The 14,750-nt window shown below is 35.7% G+C and overlaps 1 protein-coding gene across 1 annotated transcript in view; it reads left to right on the top strand.

The window, feature by feature from the left end:
* Positions 1-9,188: 9,188 nt before the first annotated feature.
* The window catches only part of LOC148843599 (uncharacterized), a 36,285-nt gene continuing 30,723 nt past the window's right edge, over positions 9,189-14,750 (top strand). Inside the window, exon 1 of the mRNA XM_088957614.1 lies at positions 9,189-9,556. Coding sequence (XP_088813740.1) covers positions 9,473-9,556 — 84 coding nt within the window. The 5' untranslated portion in view covers positions 9,189-9,472. The remainder of the gene's footprint in view (positions 9,557-14,750) is intronic.

Below are 14,750 nucleotides of genomic sequence, written 5' to 3'. Positions count from 1 at the left end.
CTTTTCGCTAAGTGTCCCAAGGGAGAAACACCTCGCAACAACACCGTCAAGACTCATGTTCGTACTTGCTTAAGGCTCGCCTCCAGTGCGAGCACCTCGGCACCTCGGTGCAAGGCAAACCTGGCCCAAGTGGTTCGATGTATAGTAGCTTGGCAGATTGCAGGGGAGATCTGCCTGACATCGTACTTCCCGGATCTGGTGGCAGTGCCCACATCCCTTGCCAAGCGAAGTTCTGCTTGCCGTCTCTAAAAAGCATGGCACGTTTGACGAGTCCGTACCCTGCAACAACAGCCTGTACCTACCACCCCAACCCTAGCAACACCGACTAGGGCAGTGGCGGTTACGCCTGATGTGATCGAGCTCTGGTATAAAAGGACCCCGACCCTCACGAAGCAAAGGTATTGAAGCTAGCACTTTCAGCACTCTTAACTCTTTGTGTTTTTCTTGAGTTTTCCAAAAAAGTTCTAACTTAGCCATCGAAGTGTTCTCGCCGGGAGAGCTCCCCGGGAACCCTTCATGTTCCTCTTCATCTTAGGTGCCATCTGTCATAGCTAGGAGCCAAATTTCAGCCAGATAGAAGTTCCCAGATTGTGTTGCATTAGTATTCATTCCTAAGAATGCTCAAGTGGAGATAGTGGTAGACTTCAAACCTAGGCCTATCTAATGTGGTTTACAAGGTGGTTACCAAGATCATTACTCATAGATTGAGACCCTTATTTCCAAAATTGATCACTTAATATCAAAATACATTTATTCCAAGAAAGCAACTTTTAGACAAAAGAATTATTGCTACAAAAGTGTTTCACTCTCCGAAAAGGAGAGTGATGCTAAAAAGCGTGGTGGGGCCAATTCCAAATTACTTCTTAGCAGCATCTCTCATCACAAGAGGTTCTATTCAAAAAATCAATTCTTTATGGAAAGAGTTCTAGTGGGGGTATCTAGACAAAAATAAATTCTCTTACTTGAAGAACTGGTCTTCTGTTACAAAAAGAAAAAGATGAGGCTGATTTGGAGATTCCTGTCTACACTAAAGAGTCCTTGGGTGCCAATACTTAAGTCTAAGCGTATGCACCATGGTACTTCCTTCTGGACATTAAAAAAGAGTAGAAACTCTTTATCCATTTGGTTCTTTATGTTACACTATCATCTGTATGTGAAAGGACTTCAATGGTTGCTTGGGTCGGGTTGGAATGTTGACATTTTGGATGACCCATGGATAGAAGGGTGGAGTCTAGATTTGGTGGTGAAAGAGGCTGGTGTGACTCTAAACACTCAAATGGCTTCTCTTATTGGCCATTCTAATCACTATTGGAACTGAGAGATTGTCGAATGAAAATTCTTGGTTGAAATTGCAACCTCCACTTTGAACATATCTCTACCTTTGAATGTTGGAGTGGTTGAAAACATGCTTATTTGGAAGTATATACCAAATGGCAAGCTTACAACCCCTTCAACTTATAACTTATTGTCTTAGAGTATGCTACAAACACCCAATGCCCAACAAGCCTGTGGTTGTATTCCTTGGCATACCTTTTGGAATTATAAGAATATTCCCCCGAGTTCATCTCTTTTTGTGGGGGTACATTGTGGCATTTGTCTCAAGAATAAGGAATCAACCAATCATCTATTACTTCACTATGAGGTTACTAAACAAATCTAGCTTAGTTCCCCCTAGGGCTTTGTACAGAGGTTCACAATGATTGGAGCATTTTTGAATGGCTTACTTATTGGACTAGTATTGATGATCCTTTAGCTTTAGACTCCTTGTCAACATTGGCTAAGTGTGCCATTACTTTATGGCATATTTGGAAGGCTAGGTGCCAGTTAGTTATGGAGGGTGTCAAATTTGATCCCTATCCAATTAACAATGAAGCAATGTTTTACTTCAAATCTCTTGAAAATTTTTGTATATTGGAAAGTTGTGAGGTGCATTCTCTATCTTCGATTCCTCCTAGACTTGAAATAAATCATTGGGTTAGGCCCCCGATGGGATGGCTAAAATTAAACTTCGATGCTTCCTATATGGGATCTAAGGTAGGAATTGGCATCACCGTGAGAGTTGGGCATCGAAATAAAGATTATAGATGTCATGATAATCCCAATTCTTACGAGGGTATCCTATACTGAATCTTCAATGAAAATTCCTTGTCTAATCGATCAACGTGACATTACAAGATAGAATGGAAGAATTAGGAATGACAATTTTTTCCATTTCTCCAATTTTGTGGGGATTCGTCCCAAATGGGGGTAGGGATGGGAATGATTTTCTCTCCATGGGGACAGGGATGGGGAAATTTTCATCCCCGTTAGCGGGGACAGGGAGAGCATTCCCCGCCCCGTGGATCCCCACTAACATATATATATATATATATATGCACATATACATCTATATATTAATATTTTTAAAAATATGGTTGATATGTTTGAATCTTTTCTAATAGGATTGTAAATTTTAATTATTTCATTTTTATTTATTTTTAAATAAAACAAAAAACAAAAACAAAATGGTTAACATTATAAAAAATCACGGGGAATGGGATGGGAATCCTTGTGGGGATGGGGATTTTCATGGGAACATGGATGGAGAGAGGCTCCCCGTCCTTTCCCCGCCCCGTTGCAATTCCTAGAAAGAACTTTACTTACTAATCAAATGATCCATCATATACATTTGATATGCATGAAATTTATCATTCTACAAGTGAAAATCTAGTTCCACAATTTGAGAAAAGAAGCAATTCTCTATTGGTAGTGTTTTCAACCACACACCATACCTACGGAAAAAAAAGAAAAGAAAAAAAAAGAGCTAATGCATTTGATGAAATACCTTAGTTTTTCTTCATTTGATGATTAAATCATTATTTGGCCAAGTAAATCATGGCCTATATTGAGAAATCTAAGGAATATGCATGTTTCCTTTAAAAAACAAAGGTAACTTTTGTTTTGTTTTGAAAAACAAAATCATACATTTTGGTAACCCCTCCCTAAAATTGTAGAGACATAAAACAAATGTATTTTACAATACCCCATTTTAACTTTTTCATACTCTATTATTATTATATGAATAGGCATGAGTTAAGTTGTTTATGTTGACCCTATGTTTGTCTCGATGAAATCAAATTCACTAAGAGTACTAATGAAATGATATTAAGTGTTCTAAGTATATAATTGTGCCAAATAATTTTTATTTAGCTAAATTGATTATCAATCTACAATGAAGAATCAACTTGGGATGAAATGCATTTGGGCAGTTGTCTATCAACTAGTCACTCTTCAAGGAAGATGCACACTATGGGATATTCGCTAACCTAACTCGGTTGATCTAAGCTTATAAACCAATGGCTAAAATTAGGTTTAGTTCTTAATTTTTCCAAACTTTTAATGGACTAAAAAAGTGAACAATCTAAGTTTAAAAACCTAGGGATTAGATTTTCATAACTTCGGAGTCATAAACTCAGAGTTTCTAAAATTAATTAAGAATTGCCAGTAGTTAATTATCCATGATAGCAAAGACTAATGTCACCTAGTATCCATTCACCCATAAAGGTATAATCAATTATTTGCGATAGTTGAGGCTAGTATCACTTTAACATTGCTTGATAGTCGACTACTAGTAAGTTATAGTTAGGAGTAGCAATATTTGACATGATACACAATTACGACTTAAGCACAATACGCAGTTAGTGGGCTTGGGTTTATCTTAATCATGCCCATGTCAAAATCGTGTAGACCAATTTAGCAAGACCAATAAACATGTTAATTTTGGGTTGACACACTTAATTTGAAAGAAACCTGTTTAATATGTATTCATATTATATATATTATATTTAAATATTATATAAGAAAATATATTCCAATCAAAGTTTATAGACCATTGGATTGAGACATTAAGATTGAATGTTTATTTTACCATTAAAATCTATTTTACTTTAATATAAATAGGTTAATCATGTTGGTTTTGTGTCTTTTTAGGTTATACATGTCATTTAATGTAAAATTAAATGGGTGATCAAAACGGTGTCATGCTATATTAACCAAAAATGACATGTTTAAATAAATGGGTTACATGGGTCATGTCGTGTTATACATGTTATAAACAGGCTATGTTCCTATTTGACACATATTTAAATAATGTAATGTTCATGTCCACCCATATATTTGAATATTCTTATCTCGGCACAATACTAATATAACATAAGAACACGAATTGCCACCCCTAGGTATAATCGATTGTCTCATAGTTGAGATCAGGTTTGATAGTAGTCAACTATTAAGAGGCAACTGCCAGAGGAAAAAAAGATTCTTCTCTATTGGACCAGATGACCTTATCCAAGAAGGGGATGGAAAAAATTCTTCCGAAAACCTAAGCTCAAAGTCTTCTTGAATAGATAGAAACCAAATGTAACAAAGTAAGGACCCTATGTATGCAAATGCTGGAATATGCAATTATATAAAATGAGTAAACAAATAAAATGAATAACAATAGTAAGTGTATTCAATGTGCAAAGTAAAGAAGTTAATGAAATGTAAATGAAAAAGGAAAGTAAATAACTATAGAAACTTAAAGCAAAAACAAATAAAAGCACAAAGAAGAGAAGATAGGCAATGCACACAATATTTTTATAGATGTTTGGCCAACCCTGACCTACGTCCTCTCCTTAAGCAACCTCTTGAGAAGTTTCACTAACAACAACTGATCTTACCAGGTGCTAGTAAAGGTTTACAATACCTTGGATAGACTTACAAGTTTCACCTTAAGTAGGAAAAACTTATAGGTGCCTGCCCAACCTAAGTTAGTAGATCTTGCAGGTCTCTACCAAACCCTGATTGGTCTTTTAGGTCTCAATCAAATCTCTTCCAGTGTTTTAACATTTAAACTCCATTTATTATAATAGATATTATAATGAAGCACAAATACAATAAATGCCCCTCAAATAGGTAAATAAAACATATATAGATCAAAGTATTCGGATGCAAGAGATAATTCAACATATAGAAACTCAATTCATTAGAACTAATAAAGCTCAAAAATCTCTTTAAGAATGCAAAAACTCTTATAGAAACTTTCTTTTAAAAATTGTACGGTATATATAATTAAAACTCCTAATTTTTCTTATTTGATTTCAAGCTAAAATTACTTATTTATAGTGGTTGAGAGAAAGTAACCTTTTTCTAGTCATTAGGAATGTTCAGTTCTATTCAAGGAAAAGGTCCAAAGCTTGTTCCCAACACTTTACAAGGCATACCAAATAGTCATTATGTCTCCCAACGATCAAATTTTAATTGACGTAGTCAATTGTAATAAGTTAGCAACTGACTGCAAGCTGAAGGGAGGAATATTTTTTCTCCCCTAGTTGACTACTTCCTCTAGGTAGTTAACTAGTTTAAGTTTAGTGTCTCAATTAAGAAGGGTAATCAATTATAGAAAAATGGATAGTTAATTATTAAACAATGTATAGGAATTTTCATGCCTCAATTATCAAGGGTAATTGGCTATATAAAAATGGGTAGTGGACAATAATTTGGCACTACTTTTGGCTATCAAGGATAATCACCTATAGAAAATTGGATAGTCAACTGTTAAAAATTCCAACAGTTAAAAACCTTGGAAACTTTAGTCCAGAGGTTGGGGGAATTTTTCATTGATTTTCAAAAATGATTTTCTACTTTTTAATTCCAATTTGAAGTCTAAAAATGCCCAAGTACCAAACCTATTCTAACTATTAGTCTCAAAGATTGGTTTAACAAGTTTGGTCTTGTTGAGTTCAATGTGTTGTGCATCTCTAGCAAATAATTACATTAAGAACCAAAACATAAGACACTTTACACTAATGGGACTTGATGCTTCTTCTTCTTAAGTTGATGTAGCAAACTTTCTTTGGTTACTTCTTTGTGTACTTAATTCTTGGATTTTTTCTTTCTTAAAGATTCCTTCTTCCTTGGAGAGATGATAATGATTATGTGCAACTGGTTATAAGCAATTCTTCCGATTTTCGTTTTCATTTTGTGTTTAACAAATTATAGCTCAATGAAGTGAACTTGGATCAATTACAAGCTTAGTACAACATTAGAACTCTCAATGAGTTTGTTATCATTAAAATATATAGCGTCAACACTCTTTATGCATAATAGTTGACTATTAAGTCATGATAGTCAATTAATTGACTAAAAATCAAACCGTTTGAAGGTATAATGACTCTTTCCACTTCTAGTAAGCTTTCAATTTTGTTGAGAACTTGTTTTAAACATTTCTAGGTTTGGTTTAATTCATTTCCAATGAATCTATAATAATCATATGCTCTTAAGCATTATAAATCAATGGTTTTTGAACTGAAAACCCCAAACTATGTGAAAAAATAACAAAGAAAAAAATAGAGCATTTTGAGAAAGAGTGTTTGAAAAAAGAAAAGACTTTTGAGCTTAACAAGTTCATACAATTGAGAAAGCTTGTAGAGCCTTTGATCTTATTCATTTCTTAAAGATTTCCCCAATCACTTCAAATGACCAAGCTTATAATCTTTGGGCATACTTTTTCATTTAATTAGTTTTGTTTGTATTAGTTTATTAGCCTTTCAAGAGGCATTTATATTATTTGTGCTTTATTGTTTATATCTTGCTATAATAGGGTAAAGTTTTTGTTGGCTTCCATACATCAAATTGCTTAAATTTGGTTAACATTAGGAAGCTCAACCTTTTAGATCTTGTTGGCACCCATAAGTCCAACTAGTTCAGGTCTTCTTAGCATATGTAAGTCCAATTATGTAAAGTCTTGTTGGTACAAAGAAGTTCAACCGTTGTAAGGTTTTGTTGACACTTGGAAGTCCGATTGATTCAGTGGAAATTCTCATGAGATTGCCTAAGGAGACAATATAGGTCTAGGTTTGGCCGAACCTTTTTAAATCTTTGTGTGTTTCTGATAAGGAATTTAAACCATCTAAGAATCTTTCATGTAAAAAAATTCTTTGGGTTCTAATAGGACTGTGTGTTTCTTGTATCATCTACACGAAGGCAAATTTCAACTTAGAATCCCTTGAAAATTCACCAAACTAGTCAATCTTTGGGAAAAAGGTTTAAATTAAATTTTAAACCTTTAACGACTCTTAATAATATTTAGAGAAAATTGTTGACACAAGGTGCAATACATGCTTATGTGACTATATGAGAAAACTGTGGCCAACCCAAATAGTGTCTAATCCAATGGACAATTTCAATTAGCCACATTTATCATAGGTCCTAGAAATAGGATATAGATCACCTTGACTTTATGGCAAAAGGTAACCTAATATGGTCAGGTAGGCAATGTTACTTGCATAATATATTTTTTCTTGGTATATGAGCTCGGATTTTCTACCCATGGATTCTTCCAACAACTCTAACCATAGGCCATTACAACCATAGATTGAGAATATCTCATATGTCATTTATGGGGAAATGTTTCCAATACACAATGATAATGTATTGTGAGTAGAGATGTGGGAAGAATTTGTGGATAGGAGATTCAAAGTGCATTTGATGTGGCTTTGGCTCCTATAGAGATAGAGTCTATGGTACTATACTATAGACCCAATTAATAAGTTAGTGGGTTATAGGAGGGAAATTATACATGCAAGCCTACTGGCACTCATTATACATAGAGCCCACTCTTCCATAGGCTTGAATTGCACATTCTCAAAGGGAGGGGAATTGATCTAATGGATCATAATATGGTTAGATTCATATTGATCGATACAATGTATGTAAAATTGGTTCAGAATCAAAATTTGATTTTCTTGTACAATTCACTATACCTAGGTGTATTCAAAATGTACACCATGGTGTGCACTAGATGTTGCAAATTGTCTTCAAATCAATCCCTTGGCGTCAAAGTGGAAAATGCAGAAATGTTTCATACATCATATTTATCAATAATAGGGAGCCTTATGTTTGCCATGATATGCACTAGACATTGAATAAGCAATGTGAGTAATTAGGTTTATGATAAATGTATGGAAAGATCATTGGATTGCAATGATGAAGCCTATAACAAGGGAGAAATTTGTTTGGTGTACGATTTATCTAGGGCTTAAAGTCACTTGACAAATGGTGATTGACGGTTGGCAATTGTTCTTTGAGAGTGTTTTTCACACTTTGAAGAGAAAATGATCTTGGAATGAGAGAATATTGGGTGACGTTACACCCACAAATTTACAAAACTTGCTCAATGGGTTTAAAACCATAAAATCCATTATATTAAAGGATGTGGTAGTGAAAATTGATAGGCAATGAATCAGTGAAGATCATTTCTTCAATGCTTAATCTCACTTGATGTTACCTATAAATAGTTGTCCCCTCATTTCATTGCAATGGTGAGGATTGCATGTACAAATTGTATTATTTGCTCTGCCACTTCCAATAATACAAACGATTCTTAATGAAGTTAATTAAATTGGTTGCAAAGTATGGGAGTGTTATAATCAAGGGAAACACCCCCATTGGGTAAGTGGATGGAGTTTTACCAAAAAAAAGTGTAAATTGCAAATAAGTCCCTAGTTTCACTTTAAGGCCTTAACTTTCAAATATTCCACTATAGTATTTGAAATTCCACAAATATGGTGAGCGGTAAATTTTAGAAAATGTTGTATTTTGATATTCTGTTTTTTCATCATTCATCTTCTTCTACCTTTAGACTTTGGATGCAAACTAGAGTTTGTAAGGGCTCAACTTAGGTGTGATTTGGCCTTAAATTATCAAAGCGCTGTCACTGGTTTGTGTTTAAAGTATAAAAAAGGCAAACAAAGATGAATAGTGAAAAAAAGGAATCAAAATATGGGTATTTTCACTATTTTATGCTTCACTATATCTTTAGTTTAACGAAGTTGGACTTAGGAATGGCAACAGGGGGGGTACCCCCTCCCCGTCCCCGTCCATAGTCATGATGCTTTGCTCCATTCCTATCGGGGATAGGAAATCCTCAAATTTTTCTTGCCTCAAGACAATCACCTAAAACTAACCTAATTTATAGATATTTTACAAATAAGGTTAAGAGAATTTAGGAATATTTTAGAAATTGAATTATTACAATTTGGGGTACTTTAGAAATGAAAGTGTAGGACATTAAGATTTTAAGAATTTAAAAAAAACTTAAAGATATTTTTAAAAATCTAGAAATATTTTACTATCGAGCTCGGGAATTATACGTAAATCTTATCCCTGCCTTGTCCCTTATTCACACATTCCGCTCCCCCCCCCCCCCCCCAAAAAAAAAAAAAAAATAAAACAGTCGCATTATCTATATCTGCCTCGGAATAGTGAAAAAACTCGGCTGTATTGCGTCGAATTTGGTTCAAAACCGGGCCGAACCTGAACTCGATGAATGCGTCGACACTTGCATTTTGACAGTTGACACTAGAATGCTACATAGTGATCTTAAATCTTAATATCTTCCTCGTTCAGAGTTGTTCAAAGGGCTTGAGCGCAGTTGGGCGGAGGGAGCGAAATGGCAAACCAAGGTGCGAAGAAGCGCAAGGAGGAGAACACTCGCCACATGGCCAGGCTCCTTCGCCTCATCATCGTCTGTAACGTACATAATCCAACCCTTACAATCTCGTCTCTCTCTCCGAGTTCTTTTTGTACTTACCGATTTCAGATCCAAACACTATTCCAATTTGATTTTTTTTTTCTCTTTATCATTCATAATGCATTCGAGTTGCATTAAGTTCCTTTGAATTAATTAAATGATCTCTCTGTTATCCATCTCCAGTAAATTTGTTCCATTGCGATTGACTTATTCATTTCATTGTCAGTTTCAGCTTTTTTTTTTTTTTTTTTTTATCTTTTTTCCAACTTTCTTTAATTTTTGTTGATTCCTTACCTCGGAGGATCCAATTGACACGGTTGGATGATTTCAAAATTTCAATTCTAGGCTTATTCGAGGGTCCAAGCGTCATTCAGTTTTTCCTCTTTTGAGATATTATCCAATATGAAGACAATAGACAATTGGGTTTGATTTTATTGTTGTTCTCCATGGTGGAACCAATCAGATTATGGTTATAATCCACTGAATGTATGCAGCATGTCCCACTATGCCCTGCAGATATTTTTATAAGATAGACAGTTTAGCTTCTTTTATCTCCAGTATGAAAGTGCTTGAATTATTAGTTTCTATTTCTAAATGCTCGAGCTAATCCCGGCTACAGTCGAGGATCTCCTTGTTATCAAATAAATAAGTCTGACTTATATGGGATATGGCTTAGTAATAGAAAATTTTCAAATGCATTTTCGTTCTAGTTCTGACTTCTGAGCGAGAAAAAAAATTCAATACTACAATGCCTGCTTCCCCATCCTTTTAATAAAACAGTTCATTGAATTTCACAATGTAATTGTTAAGTACAAAAAAAAAGTCAGAAAAGAAAAAAGGTAACACAGAAAGGCTATATTAAGTTCAAAATTTTAGTTGATTTCACTTTGGAAGTTATAAAGCGATCATTGAGCTGATACGTGTATGGTGGGGGTTGACTTCTTAGATACATTATTAATCCAATGGAGTCAGAGTTCGTATGGATGTGAGCACATGCATGTATGTCGTATATTGCATATTAGGGATTAGTTAGTAAATATGCAACCATTGGATATTTGAGTCTAAGGCATCCATAGTTGAGGCCGTGGCTGGCATAATTAAGTGGTAGCTTATCCATTGTGGCATCTTGAAGCCTTTTGATGGAGTTAATCTTGGGCAACTCAGATCTTAGTGGACCACTACTGTTTTTGAGTCGGGTTGAGGGTGTAATTTATTCTTTTTTTTTTGCCTTTTGTGTGCATTGATCCTTCTTTTTTATACATGATTTTCAGACTATATATCTCTATAGTCTATACTCACATTTTTACATGCTTTTGAGGGTATCTTCCCCTACAATAACTCAAATTGTTTAAGCATTTATCTAAAATAGTTAAGGAATGGTTTATATTTTACAAATTTTAGTTTTTTCTTTATTTTAAAGATGGTGAAATCAATGTTTTAAAATGCGGAGGCATGAGGAGAGGCATACCACTACATGGAAGCACGAGGTGTAGTTCAGAATGTAAGATGCATAAGCCTCTTGAAAACAAGGAAGCACAAGTCTCCTTAAGAGGAGGGGAGTGAAGAGGAAGGAGGAGGGGGAGGAGGAAGAAGAGGAAGGGGGACTTCATCTTTTTTATTTTTTAATAAAAGATATCTTGTATTAAGAAGAATGAAGTTGCATAACACTAGCTGCAGGGGGGGGGGGTCTTGTTGAAGTAGAGGAAACTGAGCGAAGCCCCCACTTTCCCTTCCCTTTCTTTTCCTTTCCCTTTTTTCTTTTTTTTTTTGTCATTTTGTCTGAGGTGTACACCTCTAGTATGCTTCATGCAAAAGGCATATGAGGTGTATGCCTTAGAGGCATTAACACATTTAGCATATGCCATAGGGTGATTTGGAGTTGTCTTGCTTAGAGTCAAGTCTCTAGACATGGATTAAATCTGAAAATCCAAAACCAAAAAAATCCAATAGGTTTTGAATCTGATCCAAGATCCTTAGATTCGATTAAAGGTTGGATTTGGTTTTTGATAATTGTATTGAAATCAGATGTGTTGGATTTTTTTTTTTGATAAATGATTAAAATTTTATTAAAAAAAAAGGATATTACAATACAGCCTTCCCAAAGATGTGTTGGATTTGTTTCAAAACTAACCAGATTATAAATTTATAATCCTACTACTGCACAAGCTCAAAAACTGCAAAAGGGCATTTGAAATTGTCCTTGATTTGGAGGAAATCAAGAGGGCTGTGTTTTCCATGGACAGATCTAAAACTTCAGGCCCTGATGGTTTTATAATGGATTTTATCATGATGCTGGGAGATTATTAAGGAGGAACTCTGGTTGTCTTTGAGGAGTTTTCCAAAGAACACTTTATCAACCCAAGTATAAATGGTACTTTTTTAGCCTTGATACTTAAGATGGGGGATGCTATTCAACCTAAAGATTTTAGACCCATTAGCTTGGTGACTAGCATCTCTAAAATCTTGGAAAAAGTGTTGTCATTAAGATTGAGAACAACCCTCCCTAATTTGATTAGCTAATTCCAAGGGGCCTTCGTTCAAGGCAGAAACATATTACTAGTCAAATACTGATTGCTAATGAGTGTGTGGACTTGAAAAGGAGGAAGAAAGGCTTTATGTGTAAATTGGATCTTGAAAAAGCTTATGATTTGGGGGATTGGAATTTCCTTCTTGAGATCTTGAGATGCTATGGTTTTGGGATAGGTGATGTGGTTGGATTGAAGATTGCCTTAAGAATTGTCATTATTTGGTTTTAATAAATAGTGTGGTTAAGGATTTCATCTTGGCTAGCGGTGGACTAAGACAAGGGGACCCTCTCTCTCTTTTTTTTTGTTTACCTTGGTAGTGGATGTGTTCAATAGGTTGTTAACCAAAGCAGATAGGATAAAATGAACATCTTTAGAGGGTGGAGGATTGGAAGGGATGACTTAATAGTAACACATCTACAATGCAGATGATACAATCATTTTTTGTGAAAGTGAGGATTAGGGATCTTCAAATGGATAGAAACCTAAGGTGGGTAGTGGAGTTATTTGACTCTCTCTTGAAGTTAAAGATGAATTTTGAGAAGAGTGGAATGGCTGGAATTAATCTAAATGAGGAGTTGTTGGTAGTTGCAAGCTCCTTGGGGCCTAATTGTAGAAAGTTGTGCTAAGATGTTGGTAATGTGGAAGAGAAATTATCTCTTTGGGAGGAAGAATTACTTTGATAAAATCTACCGTGGCTAACCTGCTAGTTTATTACTTGTCAACCTTTAGGATGCCATAGAGGGTGGTGTTGAAGGTAGAAAAAATCATGAGGGATTTCTCATGGGATCTTGGGGAAGGAAGGAAGGGTCACTTGATTAAATGGGAAGTTGTTTGTAAGAGTAAGGAGCAAGGGGGATTGGGAATAAGTAACTTAGGAAAGAAGATTATGCCTAGTTCTGTGAAGGACCTGTTCAACTGCTGGAAGCTGATTGGCCTTAAGAGAAAGGGGAAGCTGATCTGGAGCTCCATACCTATGGCTATTCTTGTGACCATTTGATCTGAGAGGAATAGTTGCATTTTCTGTAACAGAACAAAAAGTATAGATGACTTGATACAGAATTCTGTTTGTAAGGTTGCATCTTGGTTGTCAGTTAGACCTGAGTTTAAGCATCAAAATATTTTTCAGATGCTTCACGCTCAGTCAGTTTGGAGTCTGTAATGAGTTTTCTCCTCTTTATCTGAGTTGTACCGGGAAGTTGTTGTACCCTTCTCTTTCTTATTCAATAAATTCTCACCTTACCTTTCAAAAAAAAAAAAAAAGGAAAGAAAATTACAGCTTTGTTGGACAAGTGACTGTGGAGGTGGTCATTGGAGAGGGAGAGACTTTGGCATGAGGTGGTGGAAAGTATTCACGGGCAAGCTGGCAATGGTTGGAATGTGGGTGTATCTCAATGGGCTGCTTTAGCTTCTCCCTGGAAAGCCAAGCATAGTATTCTGCCCTATTCCTTAAGCCTAATAAGGCATGATACATGTACCTGTGACAAGGTTTTGTTTTAGGAAGATCTTTGTGTTGGTAGCTCTACTCTCAAGTACCTATTTCCCTCTTTATACTCTCTCTATTTCTAAAAATGAACCTATACAGCGTTTTACTTCTTTCTCCCCCTTGACTGGTGTTAGCTGGGATTCAGGCTTGAGAAGAGGTTTGACAGACCATGAGTTTGATCAGATTTCCTTGCTCCTAATAGTCCTTGTTTGTTTTCTTTTGGACCCTACCCTTTCAGGTAGTTGGGTTTGGACTCCTAACTCCAAGGGTCTCTTCTCTTGTGCTTCTTTTTTCTCCTCCCTGTGCTTGGATACTTCTGTCCTTGTCTTCCTCTTTCAAGAAGTTTGGTCAAAGTCTATTCTACCCAATGTTGGAGGCTTGGAGCTCTTTGTTGGGAAGTTTGTCATGGAAAGTTAAACACTTTGGACAACCTACAAAAAAGAAGACCCTTCCTTTGTATTTCCCCCAATTGGTATATTATTTGCAAAGCTAACAGTGAGAGTTGTTACCATATGCTAATCTCTTGTCCCGTTGTTGCAGGCCTATGGGAAAGATTATTTGCCCTGTTTGGTTGTTGGTGGTCTTTTCCTTTGCAAATCAGTAGTCTATTTGATTCTACAACCTTCAGATAGCCCAAGAGATGGGGCGGGATCCTGTGAAGATGTGCTAGGGCTGCTTTGGTGTGGACAATGTGGGAGGAGAAAGATACTAGAATTTTCAACGATAAGGAGAGAAATGAGGAGGTTATCTAGGACTGCATTTTAAGTAGAGATATTCATTGGGCTAAAACTCTGGATGCTTTTTCCCTTTTTTTCTTGTGATGATATTTGGAGGATTTGGGGAGATGTAGCAAGGAGCTCAAAAATAAAGGTAGAGCCAGTTGTAGATTGGGTACCTCTTGAAGAAGGTTTCATTATGCTTCAGTTTGATAGTAGCAGCTTGGGGAATCTGGGATCCTTAGGAATTTGGATTGTTTTAAGAAACAAAAATGGCGGTATAGTGGCTTTATTTTCAGGTCCTATAGGTTTGGTGGACTCTATTCAAGGTTCAAGCTGAGTATCAAGTTGTTCTGTAGGGGGCACAACTTGCTAGATAGTTGAACATTGATAGGTTGCTAATTGAAGGGGACTTGAAGCTAATAACTGGGTGGATAAGGAATGTGGACGCTGTTGTTTGGACCTACAGG

Source organism: Nelumbo lutea, chromosome 8, assembly GCF_056320005.1.
Source record: "Nelumbo lutea isolate HS-2025 chromosome 8, American lotus-T2T, whole genome shotgun sequence".
Lineage (NCBI taxonomy): Eukaryota > Viridiplantae > Streptophyta > Magnoliopsida > Proteales > Nelumbonaceae > Nelumbo > Nelumbo lutea.
Note: the sequence above shows the minus strand (reverse complement) of the source record. Positions and strands in the feature narration are given on the sequence as shown.